Genomic DNA, 18057 nt, shown 5'->3' with positions numbered 1-18057 from the left:
ATTTTTTCGTTTTTGTTAGGTTGAAATTTCAGCACATTACCGATAATATACCACAACATGTACCGAAATGTTTTTTCGAACACCGGTGGCGGATGGTACCATTATTATTACATCGAATAGTTCTGCAATTAAATCAATTTGAATCTGATTCTTTTTGAAAAAAAAAACTTTGGAACGAGCAGAACAGTCCGTATGATCTGGAATTTTGATTACCTTCCGCAAACCTGGCCAAATAAATCGACAAACATTTTAAATGAAAATGTAACCGATTTCTGCCGTACAATTGGAAATTTCAGATCATACAGGCTGTTCTGCTCGTATCAAAGATATTTTTAAAAATAAAATCAGAAATTAATTAATTTAATTAATGAAGTTTAATCGTTTAACGAACATTATCCCGAGTATACCAGCTGGTAATCGGTCAAAATGACAGATGACAGCCAGTGTGTACACGGAAATTTAACTTGACCAAACAAAAATTCAATTCAATCAATTGATTTTATTGCATTGCCAGTTCGTTCAAAGTGTCACACGCCTGCACAGATCTGCGGCTGGTTTTTTAATGACACCTTGACAACGGTTTACATGCACGGTGGTTTACAAGAACTATATTACTGGTGGCAATTTTGATATTTTTAGATTTGTTTTTCTTGTATGAGTCATTTTCGTATGAGTTATGCAATTGTTGGGATTCAACTCTTCTGGGCCAAGTATGCACATTGTCGCTGTAAAGTTGCTTTACATAGCTATATAACTAGGGATACAAAGTGTCATTTCGGGTAGACGTTATTACGTCTCGAGAAACACGGGTTAATCCAACATTTAAAAAAAAATCAATGTTCAACAACTACGACCTGGGCGTAGATTCTCCATTTTCGTACCGTTCGTAGTCTTAAGAGTTACAAAAATACGAGACTCGTTGCCCTGAACTGATGTAATCATGCACGCAAGTGTAAACCTCTCAATTTAATGGTGTTGAACTATTGAACTTCCCATTGATATCAAAGGTTACAGCCTTGATTGATATCACATTTCATAAAGAAAAATATTCCGATTACGAGTTCTAATTTTAATTCTACCACTGTGGTGAGTTAGAATTCGCAAGAAGGATGAAGTGGAGAGACAAATCTGCGCAGGAATCGAAGACCGGTGTTACCATAAAGAAGTCATGTTCATGAACCATTTATTGGAGAGCGACGTGACACAAAAACATCTAGGCAAAGTTACCAAAACGTGTTGAATTCGATGGTTATGTAAGGCAATGGCTCAATTCCTGGAGTCAGTTTTAATGAACTGATGTAAACACCTGAAGAGAAGTTTCAGTATTTCATCCAGTCAACAACGAAAGAGACAGAGGCACGAAGAGTTATGGCGAGATTTCCATCTAAAGCAGAAAATTTTAAGGAGGCAACGGTTTATCTAAAATCAAGATTTGGCAATGACAGATTGCTTGTCACATAGAGTTACACTCGAGAGGTGACATAAATGCGCTGTCGATTAAAGGAAACCACAGAAATATGTGGGATAACAGACATATATTGAAATAATGACCTTGGCGTCTGTCGAGTGTAATTCATGGCTTCTCGAGGAATATGTGAGAGACGGGTGGTCCAATGCGACTTGAAAATAAAGATTATTACTGGCGAGTTTATATGATCAATTAGAAACATAATTGAGAGCGTTACAGTTGCATCCACTGACTGGTGAAGTCATTACTTTCGGAAGTTACACTCGAGAGATGTCATGGTGGCGCTGTCATTTTTAACGTGTCTGGATGCCCATGTAATTTTTTGATGTCCATTAGCATCAGCACCACCATGCCACCTCTCGAGTGGTACTCTATATGTTTTAAGTGCATGGAAGTGCCAAAGAGAATCAGAGAATGAGAAATCGACAAACTGATTACATGAATTGATTTTCTAGTCATTACGCATCAGTCGTCGGAAGTCAGAATCGACCTTTTTCATACAAATTCTCGAATACGCAACGCGCACCCGAAAATCTCTGGTTAACTTTGCGGCATAATGTTTACATTGTGTTTACAAAACCAGGCGGTTCGCAGGTTATATGATCGCTGACGTTCGTAGTAGCGTAATTGCAGACAGAACGTTTTCATTTTATAACTTCTTTTTATGTCGTTTGAAAAATAAAAGTTGTTTATGTAGTTCGGATAGCAGTGGGAATATATAGTTGCAATTTTTTAATTGAATTAGTTTCTTATCAATTAGCGTTAATTAATTATCATGAATACGTCGTCATCGTTCACCCATACCGCTGGTTCCAGATTAACTTATCCGCGAAACAGTTCTGCCCCGAGAAAGTCGCTCCTTGGTGGACCGAAAAAACTACCAACATCTGGGTAATTGAATTGCAAACATCCAGTGATCGTGGATCGATTTACATAATATGGAATAGCAGAAAAGGCGCGTTTTCGTCGGCACGAACCTAACCTAACTTTTTTTGTTTACTTTCCGGAAGCCGGTACAGCGTCTCTGGCCGTTCGAATCAGTCCACAAAGATAATTGCAAGATCGGAAAATAATATCATCGAATCGTATGGTCTGCCGCTGCCTGTGTTAGTAAATGAAGCACTGACATTTTCCGAACGAAGTGCCACAGTTTCAGTTAATTGCAATAACAATGGTTGGGCTTGGGTAAGTTTATCAATTTCGATTGCAATTGGCTATTCGTGACACGATCGACAAATTTTTATTTTCGATTCTCAACAGGCTGTTTGCGGCCGCAAACTGTATGTGTGGCCGTACAAAGAAAATTCAAATTTGAATGAATCCATCCGAACGCCTCGTCGGGCCACAACTAGTCAATGTCGCGAACTTACGCTACCCCATTGTGACATCGGTCATAAAGCATCGCTGGTGACTGTATTCACAATTGACGATCAACAATTTGCGTCTTGTTTGGCTGTGTCTCCAACTGGCGAAATTCGCTACTGGCCCTCAGTGGCCCATGATGGCTCGTCCATTGATGTAACCGAAATTCTGGAAGGTCAAGAATTCGACGAATTGTTCAATATATCGCCGGTGGGATACATTCTAGTCACCACCACTTGCAATTTGGTGTTGCTGCAACTGCAATTAAGCGGATCACGATACTCAATCGTTCATCGGGCTATTCGACCACCGACGGGTATTTTGGGAGGGATTGGTAAACGATTTTCGATGATTTTTGCCATGAGTAGCAGTCAGGAGAAAGAAAATGTGAGAGCGGAATGGGTTCGCGTACGGAAATGAGATGTGATACGAGTCGTTTTGTTTTTCGATTACAGAAACTGATCAGAATGTGTGGTGAGTCTTCAAAGTCACAAGACGGAAGTTGGATAGTTTCATTACTGGCAGACAAGTGGATTCAACGATGGAAAATTCAGGCAACCGGTGCGGAAACATTTTTATTCGAAGACCACGAGATACTTAACAAGGTGTTCAACGTATTCCACAAGAAATTGTGGAGCAATCGAGGTTGGTAGTTACTGTCAGATCTGTCTGTTCAAAATTTCTAATTTCCTAACCAAATTTGTAGACTCCACTGGCATCGAAGTAAAATTCGTTGACATGCAAACAATTGATTCGAAGATCGTGGTTCTGGCGTCCGCTTTAAATTTTGCGCACACACCACAAGTATTCTATGCATTGATCACGCTCGTCGAGGAGAATCAATCGTTTGCTGTTGCGAACTATTGTCAGATGAAGCACAACACATTCTATACCGGCAATCCAGTGACCGATGTTGCTCGAATGAAATTCACGATGACACGGAATGCGGCGTACATTTATGAAGACAAGACAGTGATTCAGGTGTATTTGAACGGTAGGGGAATTTTAGGATAGGATTTCTCGGATAGGCGGCAATTTTGTAACGCTTTTTGTTTTCAATTTTGTGTTTTAGGCCTGAACGATGAAAACGAGAAAATCGAATTGCCAGTGCAAGGTGACAAAATAATGGCAGCGGCCGTGCATAATGGAATTCCGATGTTCTTTTCACGGTTGAACGGCCTGGTGTGTATTACGGCTGCAGACTTTGAACAGAACGACTTTTTTAATGGGTACGTCATTTTTGTCGATTTTTTTTTTAACTTCTCGTTACCATCTCGATCTTTTTGCTAAATTTGTATACTTGTCTAAGGCTCGGAATCAGTTCATGTTGACTTGAACCTGAATCCAAACTACCTGAACGTTATTCGACCTGAACTTATTTTATTGAATTTTAAACTAAACTGAGAGTTTAGGTTACCCGAAGTCAGGTTTTGGGTTTCCTGAAAGATTTTGCGTTACTGTTCAAAATCGTGCTCTGGTCAGATCATGTCAGTTTTGTTCCTCGAGTAACAGACAATAAGGTGGTCAGCATTGGGTCTTAATTGCTTAGAATTTGAAGAATTTACAATTACCCGCACGAATTTCAATTTCAATGTTCCCGATGTTACGAGCGGAATAATTTTAAATTCGAAATCCGCCCGAACCCGGTCCGACCCGAAAACTCATTTTTGGAACACTGAAAGACTCTCAACCCACCCGCTTATTCAAAAAAAAAAAAATGGCCAATTTGTCGTCTTTGCTAGCATGACATTCACTTCGTTGAATTGTGCACAATTAAATGATAACGAAGCAGCTGGTTCGATTTGTTCAACAGTTGTTCGATTCGTTCGTAGTTTTCAGAGTAAATAGAACGATCGTCATATAACATCTCTGCTGTCAACAGTAAATTGTCTGTTAAAATCGATGAAGTAGCAGATTTTGTGCTTGAAAATATATTGAAAATATTTAAAACAAAAGAAGTGATAGATTCGATAACTACTGATGATATGAAAATATAAAAAATTGAAGGCACGACTTCATGACAAGGAAAATAAGATTCGCAGATGTCAATCCTGCTCAAAATTTTTTAAATTTTTTCTTTTCCACAAATTTTCAGCTCCATCACATCGGACGTATTTGGCGCTCATCCGACTGATCATTCCTTTCTCAGTGCATCGAATGCCAACCTGGACAATCCATGCAATCTGTCCATGTACGAATTGAATCCCGACGAAGTGTACGACGCAGAGGAAAAGAATCAACTGAAGGCCGCTTTCATCTACCATTTGAAGAAGAATTTCGACAAAACCACAGAAATATTGTCGGGCCTGCTGGAAAATCGCAATTCATCGACGAACATCAATCGGATTGTGATTGAAATTGCTAAAGATCTGGCCGAAGATGTACCCGCATCGGATCCTCGTTGGGAACAAATTAAAATGTCGAAAAATGCACTTGGCAGCTCGTTTTCCATGCAGATTATCCAACAGCTGAAGGAGAAGAAACTTGCGTACAATATTTTCATCGAATTCTTGCATTCCACGGACATTTGGACAAAGGTAAATTGTTCACATTTCCATGTGTGTCAAACTGCTAAATTTGTTCCATTTCTGATTCCGGTTAGTTGGGAACGGTTACTGACAGAGGAAGCGTAAAGTCAACTTGCCATCTGTTGTCCGATATTGGTGAGAAAATAGTTGCAGCGATTTCCCTGAAGCAAATTCACAACAACTACGCAAAGCTCATCGACGAAGCTATACAAACATTACTGGTTCAACGCAACGAACAAGTCCATGTGAGTCTAACCGCTCAAGATTTGTTTTACGTGAAAATCGTAGAGATCCAGGACATTTTCCGATTGCTATCCAATGTGAACGACGACAATGTTCAAAGTCAACAGTCCTCGTCACGCATTTCGTCAGTGTTGAGCGATGTGAATACCATCATATTGGTAAGTCGTTACGCCTATGGCTTCTAGTTTCACAAAATTATTTCTTCTGTATTTATCCGATCAGACCGTTCTCACCGATGTCATGAAATATCGTGAGTTAAAATCTGGCCAATTCGTACTACCAGCACACATACAAAATGACTTTGAATACTTGCCATGGACAGCAGCATCCGGCAAAAATGGTGAGACTCGGTTCTTGAGCCGTGAGGAAGCAATTCGTCTCTCTTTCTGACAATGTGAATGCATTTCGGTTTCAGGTCTACGGGACATTCTGCTCCATCAAATTTCTATTACATTGAAACATGGAATCCGATCAACCGGTGAACCGGAGTTGCGTCAGCGTCACTACAGGCAATTGGTTGACTTGGTTGATTTTGTTTTGGATGGCCGAAAAGCGTATTTGGAAAGCATCAAGGATACAGATAAATACGGGGTTATGGTACAGCAGTACGAATCACAGCGCAGTGATTTGATTTACCCGTTCGGTGAGTGAGCGACCTCCATTGCATAGCCATCTAAGCTTATTGATGATAAACAATCGTCCAACTAATTGCTTGTTACAGTCCACGACGGCCAGTACGAACTTGCGATCAAGCTAGCCGAGAAGTATCTAGACTTTCAAATTCTGGTTCAAATATGCGATCAGACGGCGAATCAAGATCGCCTCGACGAATACATCGAAAAGTACAAGGAAATGGAATTTTCACAGTTTGCCATCAATTGGCACCTGCGACAAAATAAAAGGGGCGATCTGTTCGAACGATTCAAGCATAATCAGGCCGAATTATCGAAATTTCTTGGCGATCATCCGTCGTTGGCCTGGGTGCAATGCATATTCAATGGTGATTTAGGCAGAGCGGCTAAGATATTGACAATGTTGGCACAAAACGAAACGGAATTGGTACAGAGGAAGAAGACTATGCTGTCGCTGGCCAAGCTGGCATGTACTGCCGCCGATGAGGATATGAGCGTACAGTTGAGTGTAATCAATGTGGAATTGTTCATCATCGGATATCAAGAGATCATACCCGATCACTTACTTAGTGTATTCGGTTACGATTTGATGAACCCGCGAGTATTGAAACCGGAAGAAATTATCAACGTAAGTTCGGTCGCTTTGCAACGTGATGAATGTGACGGGTAATTTTTTCCAACGATTTTTACAGTTGCTGATTTCTGAAGAAAATGACTCGGCTACAGAAGACGACTACAGACGAGCGTTAGAGTTACTCAATCATGTCGAAGACTCAATTGATGTGAGGCACAAAATATGGTGCAGTGTCATATTGCGTGACAATTGGACTACGTACAACATAAATGCACCGCTGAATGATCTACAGAATATGCTGCTGTTCAAACTGATTGACCTGTGCTTCGTACTAGGTAAATTTTACATTGATAAAATGGACGACGGAAGTGGTCACGCCTAACGCAACTGTTTGGGTCTTTCTTAGGTTCAAATATTGAAGATTTCCTACCTCCGATCGAAGACTTTTTGGAAGCACCTGAACTGGCATCGCTAACTTCTCTCAAGTCATTCCAGTTTCTACTTAAGCTGGGCTATGAACACATTAACGACTCGTACAAACAGAAAGCCATCGAGTAGATTTGTTTTTTTTTTAACCAAAAACTGTCAGTCAACCAATTTGATTCAACGATAAATTGATGTAACGTCACCTTGACCATAATTTCAATCACCAAAAACGTTGATAATTAATCTAACTGAAAAATAAAAAGTTTTTTTTTTTACTGTTCACTGCCGCCTTATTGTTGTCCCATTTCTAGAGATTTGAAACTATTTCTTTTTTCTCACGTAAAGTCAATGGTAAATGAAAGAATCAAAAAGTGATTGAAGCCATCACGTTCTAGATCCTGGACCCAGAGGTGAACAGGGTTCAATTGCCTTTTGTTCGAATATATTATCTCATCCCTTTCTTGAAATAGTTTTCGAAGGCTTCGAAGGCATTATTACGCCAAATGTCACGGATGCAACATAACAATAGTTTATTTCAACATACCCCAATACACACAAGATGTGTGCACGCGCGGGCGAAGCATATCGAGTGTGTATTGGGGTATTTTGAAAGAGATTTTTCTGTAATAGTAAGAGTGTGTTGGTGTATTCCTTCCCAACCGTTGTTTTCCTTCTCAACCGATGGGTTCCGTATTTTCTGTGATCAGCTGAGGGCTGAGTTATTGTCGTTATTGTTTACATACTTCTAAACTTTGGACGATATACCATACCTGGTTTATAGTTTCATGACTTCCATTGACACATACACATATCCAAACAAGATGCTTATGCTTTCACCAAGGTTCTGAAAAACAGGTAAAGACAACTCTGAGTTGATCACGAAGGCGGTGACGAACAAATTTGCATCAACGGCTACGACGTTTATATGAAAATAACAACTTAACAAAAACAAAATTCCGAATTTTCCCAAAAATCATTTTCTTCAAGTTAATTTCACACACAATCTGTACTGAGTGCGTTTATCCATTTCGGTGTCACCCGCCTTTGTGGCTGTCTTAACCTGTTCTTTCAGAACGTTGGCTTTTACTCCCTGCTTGGAACTTCAACCCATGGTATTATACTGATTTCCATTCAGAGAGCACGCATGTGAATGTTTTTAGTATTGAAATCGAACCGGCGTTTCAAAATTTTGCCGCTACTGTACATTTTCTCTAAACACACTTCACCTGTTTCAAAACGTCCAAAACGTTGGAACCGTTGGAACACAATGACAACAATATTCAAAACAAAAACGAACACAACACTGATAAAACTGACATTTGCCGGTAAATTCCCATCTCATAACAATTTCTGTCGTCCTGTGAAATTGGTTTGTTCTTGAAATAGCTACAATTGAACCGACAGATAGTCAAATATCAAATTGAAATAAGTTTACTTCGTTTCGTCAAAGATTAATCGGGAATTACATCACAGTACTGTCGTATGTAGTTGTTATTGTAAATGTTGTAAATCCGTGTCGAATCGAACATAGTTTCCTTTTTACGATCGCAGCAATCGTGTGCGTGTGCAACGCAACATACGATCGTCACACCCATAAGGGAGTTTGATGCGAACAACATGAGCTGATGCACTCTTCTTGCATAATAATTTCTGAAATCTTGCAAAATGCCATTAAAATGTTCATACGTGGAATGCGTCAGCTTTGATTTAGCTGACGACAATCAACTCGCATTTTATCAAGATTTAAACAACGGCGGCTGGAACCTTGCTCTTGGGCCCGAATATTCAATTCCTGATGGTGTATTGCCACCAAATATTCGCCTCGTTGAATCCGGCAATGTACGATGTCCCTATAACGTTGTGTGTGGCCGGTGTATGGCCAAAATCGGTAAAGTTAATGAAATTTGCGGATTTCGTCAATTATCCGCCAATTTCAACGGAAAAAAAGTGTCACTGCTGCGTTCGAGTCATGACCGACCATCTGGCAATCAAAAGTGGTCGAACATCATTTCATCATTCCGTCACATCCGACAATTGACGGCAACCGTTGAAAGTAATGTTGTTCTTGTCGGATCCGATACGATCAATTTTCACGGTGTCAAGGATCTGGACGAAATGATTGACGTTGGTAATGCGGTGTCCCGACGCAGTAAGCTGTATCCACGGAATTACCAGTTTCGGTCCTATTTTTTCTCCTGCTACAACAACGTTCTCCTATGCCTGCCAACAGGTTCGGTAACAATTTTTTTGCCCCAAAATCATTGATATCATGTCAGCCGTTGAAAATATATTTTTTGCAGGTATGGGAAAGACACTCATAGCCACCATGTTAATGAAGGCGTATCACCAACGAAACCCGATAAAAGGGCAAACATTCATTGTTCCTACAGTTGTCCTGGTGAGTTACGATGACTATGGGTGCGCAGCTGCATAAAACTAAATTGTCCTTCACTGTCGCAGGTTGAGCAGCAAGCGAGCGTCGTTGAACGCAACACCGGTTTGAAAGTGATGCGCCGTTGTGGTGAACAAAATAATAGGACACCATGGTCATCTGATGAAATTTGTGTGTGCACACCAGCAATGCTTCTGAATGCAATCAAAATGCAAATGGTTGACATGTCGCAACAATCCTTGCTCGTTCTGGACGAAGTTCACGAAGCCAACAGTCCACTATCGCCATACGGATTACTGTTACCCTACTTACTAAAATGTCCAGCCTCGCAACGACCAAGGGTTTTGGGTCTATCTGCCTCACCATCCAGTTCGAATGCTATGAATATCCGTCAAAGTATTTCGTCGTTGTGCGACAAACTTATGGCCGTACCTTATACACCGCTGGTCGATGACGGTGAGTTTGTCAAGAGTGTGAATTGTGAATTCGTCGGAATCTACAAAACGTCATTCGAATTGAAGTACGAGGCATTCATCATCGAATCGTTGGAGAAATTGTCTCGTTTCCACGACTTTTTTAAAAGCAACTGGATCCCGATACCGCCGAATGTGTCCACGCAAATTAAAACCGACATTGTCGTGAAATCACTCAGCCATTCGAAAATGATTGCACAGAACATGGCTGATGTGGCGCTTTTCGAGCTAACGCAATGGATGAAGAAATGGATTGATTCGTTGGATTTGTTGCAAATATTCGGACCACGGAAGTTAATAGACTTCATTCGAGCTGATCTGAAATTCGTTGAGAGGAACGATACGCTAAGGAAAATCTCACCGGCAATGGGTGCGTTTGTAAAACAAATGCAAAGTGGAATTGAGAGAATTGAGCGCGAGCATAGCATTGCAGACAATTCACCGAAATTGGACGAATTGCTACGCCGCCTGAAGGTCCATCTGAATGACGACGAACGAATTCTAATTTTCGTAGATCGTCGTAATACCGCTGAGAGGCTGTGCCGTAAGCTCAAAAATGAGTCTGACCTTGCCCACATGAATCCATCGTTCGTTGTTGGATCGTCGGGAACGAACTTTCCCAAAGAGCTGCAGCAATCCATTTTGGAGATGTTCAGCCGGGGGGAATGCCGAGTATTGATAAGTAATGGATTTTCTGTTTGTTTCAAACGATAGTGCTCTGCATTGACCACATTAATTTTTAGGTACGTCAGTACTTGAGCAAGGAGTAGACGTTGCCGCCTGTGGTCTTGTCATTTGCTTCGACGGTATCAAATCCGTAAAGTCAACAATCCAATCGCGAGGACGTGCCCGAAAAGATCTAGCCAATTTCGTGGCATTCGTTGTGTCAGATGAACAACGAAAGACAAACGAACTCACTCAACTGGAAATATCGATGGACTATGCAATACGGCAATTGATGGTCGAGTACAAATCGGCTTTCGATCCGTACGTGAATGAGAAAGTCGAAGCATTTTTAGAGTCCGATCGGCTGACGGTGAACGAGAATGAGTACTCCGACGATGAAGAGGCCGATGATGACGAACTACTTCTGAGCATGCCGAACGGTGGAAATGTTCTCCATTTTCGTTTCTTTAATTTCGTGAACAAAAAACATTTGATCGAGTCTCTGGTCGATCACATTGAAAATTGCATCTCCTCTCGAGTGGATCGTATCAGATCGGGATTGATATACGCTCAATTTACTGTTGCGGACGTCACAGTTGATTCCCAGATAATAAGAGAAATCTCTTCAATTGCATCAAACAGAAAAAATTCACGTTTACGCTCATGGTTCGATGTGTCGTATAGAACTGCCAAATCCGACGAAGAAAGTGAATGTAACGCATTCAATGGGCTCGACTTTGATGAAATGAGAGGATTTTATTTCAATGACTTCTTAACCGTTTGCTACGATTCGAATTGCATCTGGAGCGGAAAATTCCAGTTTTCCATTCGTGGCAACGAAATCGTACTTTCGTCTAGTAAGTCTGGCCAGTTTATCATTCGTGCGATGGACATTGATGGACCGGTGTTAATTAACGACTGTAATCAATGCTTCGAAATCTTTTTGTGTCTACGGCTTCCGCCATGTTATTTCACCGGAAACGAATTGGATCATTTCGATTTTAACAACAACAGCTTCAATCTCCGTTTAAAGTGCAACATTCCGGTTCGTTCGGACATTTCGTGGGGCATACGCAGTGCCTTACAGAATCTAAATGTTCAGGTCAACAATGTGTGTAATCTGAGACAAACGAACAACATGGAACGGAGTGGGAATCGAAGTGGGAACTCGAACGATTTCATGAGAAATTACCTCATCAGTGCTTGGCACAGTACCCATGCGGCTGTTCTTCCAACCCACTTACCAGCATCGATTCTTAATCACTTGCATAGTTGCGGATCAGTCGCCAATTTGATGCTGTTGCTAAACAACACGAAGCCAACACGCTTTCACACTCTTCGCATCGATCAGATTGCCGATGTGAAATTACCGTTTCCTGATTGCAGTCCTCAGCCGAGCAATTATGCCTTAATTGGTCGAGTTAAAGTAACTCCTTATCGCTACATATTCACTGGTTTAGAACCGGTACCGGTCAATCGGGTTTTTCGTTACTTTCCCAACCCCGACAACTTTCTGATGGTCTCATTTTGCGATGAATATGGCGGCAATCCATGGCGATCGGGAAAAGTGTGTTTTAGATTTCTTTGCGTGCTCACTGAAGGCATTCGAGTGGGCGACACTTATTTCAGTTTCCTGGGATGTTCGAACTCACAGCTGCGTGAAGGTCGTTGTTGGTTCTCATCATTGGATCGGCAGAAAGTTTACGACAAAATTGGACAGTTTCCAAATAGTTGGAATGCTGGGAGAAAATTGACTCGAATAGCTTTGGCATTTGCCGCAAGCGTTGTGACTGTCGCATTGGATAATGAACGGTATATGAAAACGGTTGCCCCTGACGTGGAAATCGGTGACGTAAACTTTAGCGATGGCATTGGTCGGGCATCGCGAGACATTTTCAAAAAAGTGACAAAAATTCTAGGAATACCAGAATCAACGTCGGCTCTGCAGATTCGCGTCGGAGGAGTGAAAGGTGTAGTGTCGGTGTACGATCAGGAAGAGGATTTCATGTTTCGCAAATCGATGAAGAAATTTGAAAGCGAACATAATATGCTGGAGGTGTTGAATTACAGCCGTCCGATTCAGCTGTGTCTCAACCGACACGTCATCCTGTTGCTGTCCAGCTTTGGTGTGCCCGACAATGTTTTTCTCGACATGCAACACAATCTGCTGATGAAGAACATCGACATATTGGCCGACGACGAAGCTTCGCTCAAATTCGTTGTGTCTCACTCGAACATCTTCGATTGGCATTTGTTTTCACGCGAACATCTCGTTCGAGAGCCGTTTTTCCAGCAGATGCTTTTCAGTAACATTAATGATCTAATCGCTGGCATCACGAATTATTCTCACATTCCAGTCTCCAATGGTCGTGTGTTGATGGGTGTTCTGGATGAAACCGGAACTCTGGATTATGGTGAAGTCTATGCAAACATTGTGGAAGAAAATAATGAGTTTGAATTGGAAGGTAGAGTTGTGGTTTTTCGCAATCCGTGTGTTCTTCCGTCGGATATTCGTGTGCTCAATGCTTGTAAAAGAACCGCCGCCACTGCTCCTCTGAAGAAATTGTATCAAAATTGTCTGGTCATTCCATCAAAAGGAGCGGATTCACACGCAAGAGAATGTGCTGGCGGTGATTTGGATGGGGATCTCTACTACGTCATCTGGGATAAGGATCTGCTTCCGAAAAACTTAAAAGTTCCGGGCGAAAAAATTGTCGAAGTTTTTACAGAGGAAAAAAAGGCTCCGTTTACCGGTGATTCAAATGGTCTGGCTACAACGATTCAGTTTTTCTGCGACTATGTCTCAAAGAACCAACTGGGCGTTATTGCGAATGCTCATCTGGCTGTTTCTGATTCACTTGGTATGCGTGATCCGAAAAGCATCCAACTAGCGCGATACGTAGCTGCAGAGACTGACGCACCAAAGAAAGGACTGACAGTTGGCAAAGTCGATTCAAAACTACTTCCGACAGCCTATCCAGATTTCATGCAAAAAGCGGACAAACCAATGTATCGGTCGCCTACCGTGCTCGGTAAACTCTATCGTGAATCGAAGCCGATTTTCGAAATATTTCTCGAGAAAAGAGTTGCCGCTTCTCCGGTATCGAAATTTAATTTCATCGGCGACAGCAAGTCCATTGAGAACATGTACGAGGCGTATGCTTTTGAAGTGAAAACATTGTTGCAGCGATTCGACCTGCAATCGGAAGTGGATTTATTTTCCGGCACACCAATGTGGCGAGAGGATTACATGTCGACACACAAGCAGCAACATCAGTTGCGTGAAACGCTTATGGACAATGTTCGACAATTTTGGAAGAAATGGAGCGTTCGGTTCGAGAAATGGCGAGTGGACATCGGCAATAATCAACAGAAAATTCTCGAATGGTACAGCAAACCGAGATCGTCACCGTGGGCCCTTCACAGTTTTTCATTCTTGGCATTGCCATTCATACGTTTCGATCATTGCATCATGAAAACAATTTCCGGAAAAATATTCGAGTCAACCAAACGATGGGTGCACAGAAATAAAATGCGATGGTTGAGCGAATGGCGTGTACGCTACAATATTGGTCAAGTAATCATGCAAAAGTTGGAGGGAATCGAGTGTCATTACTATGGCAGTTCGATGTTGGGTGAGTTAGTTTTGGTACTTCAATGTCTGTTTGTCTGTATTCATTAGTGTTTGCATCTTAATTGCCTAGGACTGAGCGAGGAGTTTTCCGATATTGATTTCTATAGCAGCGACGACGACTTTGTGAAATTGCGCAGTTTGCTGAAATGCCTGGATGAGAACGCCATGAACATTACGAAACCACACGCTTGTGTTACTTTGTCCATCGATTCACTCAATATTGACGTCACAAATTTTTTGGGTGGTGTTACCAAGACTTACGGGTAAGAGGACAAGAGTAAACTGTTTACGAATCTATGCCTAATGATGTTCTTGCGTTTGTCTTAGATTGGCCGCTATATTCGACGAAAACCCTGCATACTGGAGTGCTCTTCGAGTCCTTACTGAATGGGCCCGCACAGTTCGAATAGTGAAATCGTGCGGGAGTCAAGGAATAATGACGGTCGTCTCATTTTGTCACTTGTTCATCTACTTTGCAACAGCATCGGCACCGAAGTATTCGTCGGATATAAGACCGTACACCCTGATGAGATTGGGACACTGGATGGAGTCGGTTCAGCATTCAGTCTGCGGAGCACTCATTTACGATTTCCTTACATTTCTCGCAGATCGAAACAATCGAGCATGTATTGCGGCTGCAGTGGATCCGCTGAATGGTGATCCGTTGATAAAAAGTGATTTAATAGATGAACTGTGCACGCAAGGAGAGCATGCGTTAGTGCTGCTGACTGTACATGATGGAGATGTTCGAAAGTTATTCCAGTTTTGTACAAAGAAAAGGCTGTTCCGCCTTGACAAGCGTTACATTGATCCGAAAAATGCATCGGACGAGAAGAAGAGGCAATGTCTGAAAGAGATCGTAACGATTTGCAATTCTACAAGAAGTCAAAATTTGCTGTTTGAACTGGTTGAGCGTAACGGACTTTTCTATGTCGAGGTAATTGGCGACTACAAGTATCTACCAGACGTTGAAAAAGGAATCCAAAGCATTCATAACAAAGTCATCAATACCCGATTACGCATTGGAACTTTACGCTACAACACATTCCATGTGGCAAACTCAACTGTGATTGTCACAGAATTCGGAAGTGGACCGTTGACAGAAGTATCATTTGCAACATATAACGGCGACCTGTACACAGCCCGACACACTGGCTTTTGGAAGTCCCGATTAACATGTCGAAGTGCACACCCGAATCTCAACTGGCATACCACCGAATACAGTCGATATCAGATGCAATTCCTGAAACAAATTCGTTTATTCCGGGAAAAGAGGCAGATCAATTTCGGTAAATCGAAAATTAAACGCTTCTTTAGTGACATGCAGTGCAATATCCGTTGTGGCAATCATTACTTTTTCAACGTTCCGGAGACGTTGTGCAATTCCTTCGAAACGCTGACACTACAAACGATAGAGGAGAAGGTTTCACATTTAGAGGAAGCTTTGATTTTGGAACAGCACAACAACATCATCAGTGATTTGCAGGACTCCCTCACGTTAATAAAAACCGCTAACAAGATCGACGACAAAAAACCTTTGATGTTGATGCCATTGAGCGAAATGAAAAACCGATTCGTCGGAAAGAAAGCAAGTAATAAGGAGGCCATTCCGACTACAACTGACAGTAAGACCAACGGCATTCGTCATTCATTCTATCCCGTCTGGAGTTTGGGTCTGGAGGGTGCTCGACAGTTTGCTGCTCAGCATGGTTTTAAGGAAGTTCGAAGTAGTGCATATGATCATGACGCTTTTTACACAACAATATCAGTTTACTGGCGTCAGCGGGAACTGGTAATTAAGTGTGACAAAAATGGAATGATAATCGAAATTCGCCATAGAAGCACGCGATGGCTATCAGCGTCATTTCACAGTGCAGGAAACGAAGGTGGCGGTGACGTACGCAGTTATTTGGAATGCCGAGCTATTCTCGACGAGGATGAATCGTGCATCGAAACCATTGTGGAATATATGCAGGGCCGCTCGATTTATACGGAGAGTTTTGTAAAACAATTTAAGAAATGCTACAATTGGGACGAAATGGACGACGACGAGTCATTTTCACCCAGACCTCTGATTCCGGACGTATTCCAGTTGAATTGGCGATTCCGTAGCATGCGACTTGCTTCACCCGTACTGAAGTTCGTGAACAGCGATAATGATGTGCTTTGGCTGCACAACATCAACGACGGAATTTTCCAATTTCAAAAAAGTGAATTCGAATGGTTTCCCAATCATTTCGAATTTGAGATGCAATTGTGCATGGATGAACTGAGCGATGAAACATTGTGCCGAAAGTCCTACGACTACAGTTTGCATTTATTCAATTACATGAAAGCTTCAGCGGCCAAGCAAAATTAAATGTTAAATGTTTTATAAATGTTGTCCCGATAATGTTACACTGAAATGAATAAAGCTGGTACGCATTTTAAGTCTTGGTTCATTCTGCAGATGAAGTCAGGAGGTTGATAAATTGCTGCGAGGTTCGGCTACTGTTTGAAAGATCCGTGGGTAATTGTTGTTATTGACTGTAAGGCATGCAAGGTATTTGGTATTTACTGTTTTTATATCAGGCTACAGTGTAGCCGCTACACAGTACGACAGGTCCCCTCACTTTTTTCTTCTACTTTAAGCTTTAGCGAAAGTGAGTCACTTTTGCTAGATTTGCTCACTTTCCTCCTTTTTCTCACTATTTCATATTATTTCCAGCTATTTCAGACAAAATTGAGAAAAAATTCATTTCTGCTCTTTAAATCTTTAAATCTCATGAATGAATTTTAACTGAGCATCTCGATGCACTTTGATATTTTTGGAATTATTAGTTAGCTCTGAGCCCTGAACAAGGTTCCACAAATTTTTTTGATTTTCATCCGTACTGTAGGTGACAGTGTGCATGCCCATCCTGTCTACAGAGAGAGAGAGAGTGCTGGAAAACTGGTTGTGGTTGCAATCGGTAGTGCCTGAAATTGTAATAACTGTTGTACAAAAATTCAGTAGCATAAGTGCAAGAGAGCCGGCAGAGGCACGCTAAATTTAAAAAACGTGATTTTCAAGCAGTCATCAGTCATAGGGGCGTGGATACTTGAGGGATGAAGATAATAAATAGTCTCCAAAAATATTTTTTTTGACATTGGTAGAGAAAATGTTGCTCTACTGCTAGAACTATTTATTAGCTTCATCCTCAAGTATCCACGCTTTAAATTTAGCGTGTCTCTGTCGGCTTCCCTTGCACTAATGGTATCGAATTTCTCTCTCTCTCTCTCTCTCTCTCTCTCTACTATTGTGAAATTCTACATGTTTCGTGACCAGTGTTGTGCTGTTTTAAAACGTTATTATCATTCGTTTCACAAATTATTTTAAACACTTTTTCTCTGCAATTTGGTGATAAAAGGTCCAAACTTTAATATTTTGTAGTCCGATACGTGTCTCGATGTGAATTCCGTTCAATAATGCTTGTTTTCCGCTAACCAAAAAAGCACTCCGTGTGAGAGACAAAATTGAATTTTTTCAACTTTTTCTTTGTTTATTTGACAGCTCTCTCACGGAGTACTTTTTGTTGAGTGGAAACCATACTTAATGATTACACAAATTGTGGTTTCTTTATACAAGAGACGCTGTTTACACGAAGCTTTTCAACAGATGGCTCTCAATAAGAAGCCAT

The 18057-nt window shown here is 41.3% G+C and overlaps 2 protein-coding genes across 2 annotated transcripts; both read left to right on the top strand.

Annotated features, from left to right (window-relative positions):
* The first annotated feature begins 2076 nt into the window (after positions 1-2076).
* On the top strand, positions 2077-7515 carry LOC119068969 (nuclear pore complex protein Nup133). Its single transcript, XM_037172834.1, has 13 exons — positions 2077-2359; positions 2479-2653; positions 2729-3217; positions 3286-3475; positions 3537-3824; positions 3903-4059; positions 4926-5367; positions 5433-5759; positions 5824-5941; positions 6017-6244; positions 6323-6861; positions 6926-7142; positions 7214-7515. The coding sequence occupies exons 1-13, from the start codon at positions 2244-2246 to the stop codon at positions 7363-7365; spliced, it is 3438 nt and encodes a 1145-aa protein (XP_037028729.1). The 5' UTR covers positions 2077-2243; the 3' UTR covers positions 7366-7515.
* Positions 7516-8540: 1025 nt separating this feature from the next.
* On the top strand, positions 8541-16828 carry LOC119068968. The gene is made up of 6 exons (XM_037172833.1): positions 8541-9463; positions 9534-9631; positions 9694-10780; positions 10842-14399; positions 14469-14661; positions 14726-16828. The coding sequence occupies exons 1-6, from the start codon at positions 8899-8901 to the stop codon at positions 16755-16757; spliced, it is 7533 nt and encodes a 2510-aa protein (XP_037028728.1). The 5' UTR covers positions 8541-8898; the 3' UTR covers positions 16758-16828.
* Positions 16829-18057: the final 1229 nt, after the last annotated feature.

This window comes from Bradysia coprophila (genome assembly GCF_014529535.1).
Source record: "Bradysia coprophila strain Holo2 chromosome X unlocalized genomic scaffold, BU_Bcop_v1 contig_20, whole genome shotgun sequence".
Lineage (NCBI taxonomy): Eukaryota > Metazoa > Arthropoda > Insecta > Diptera > Sciaridae > Bradysia > Bradysia coprophila.
The sequence above is the reverse complement of the archived record's forward strand: the minus strand, read 5'-3'. Positions and strand labels throughout refer to the sequence as shown.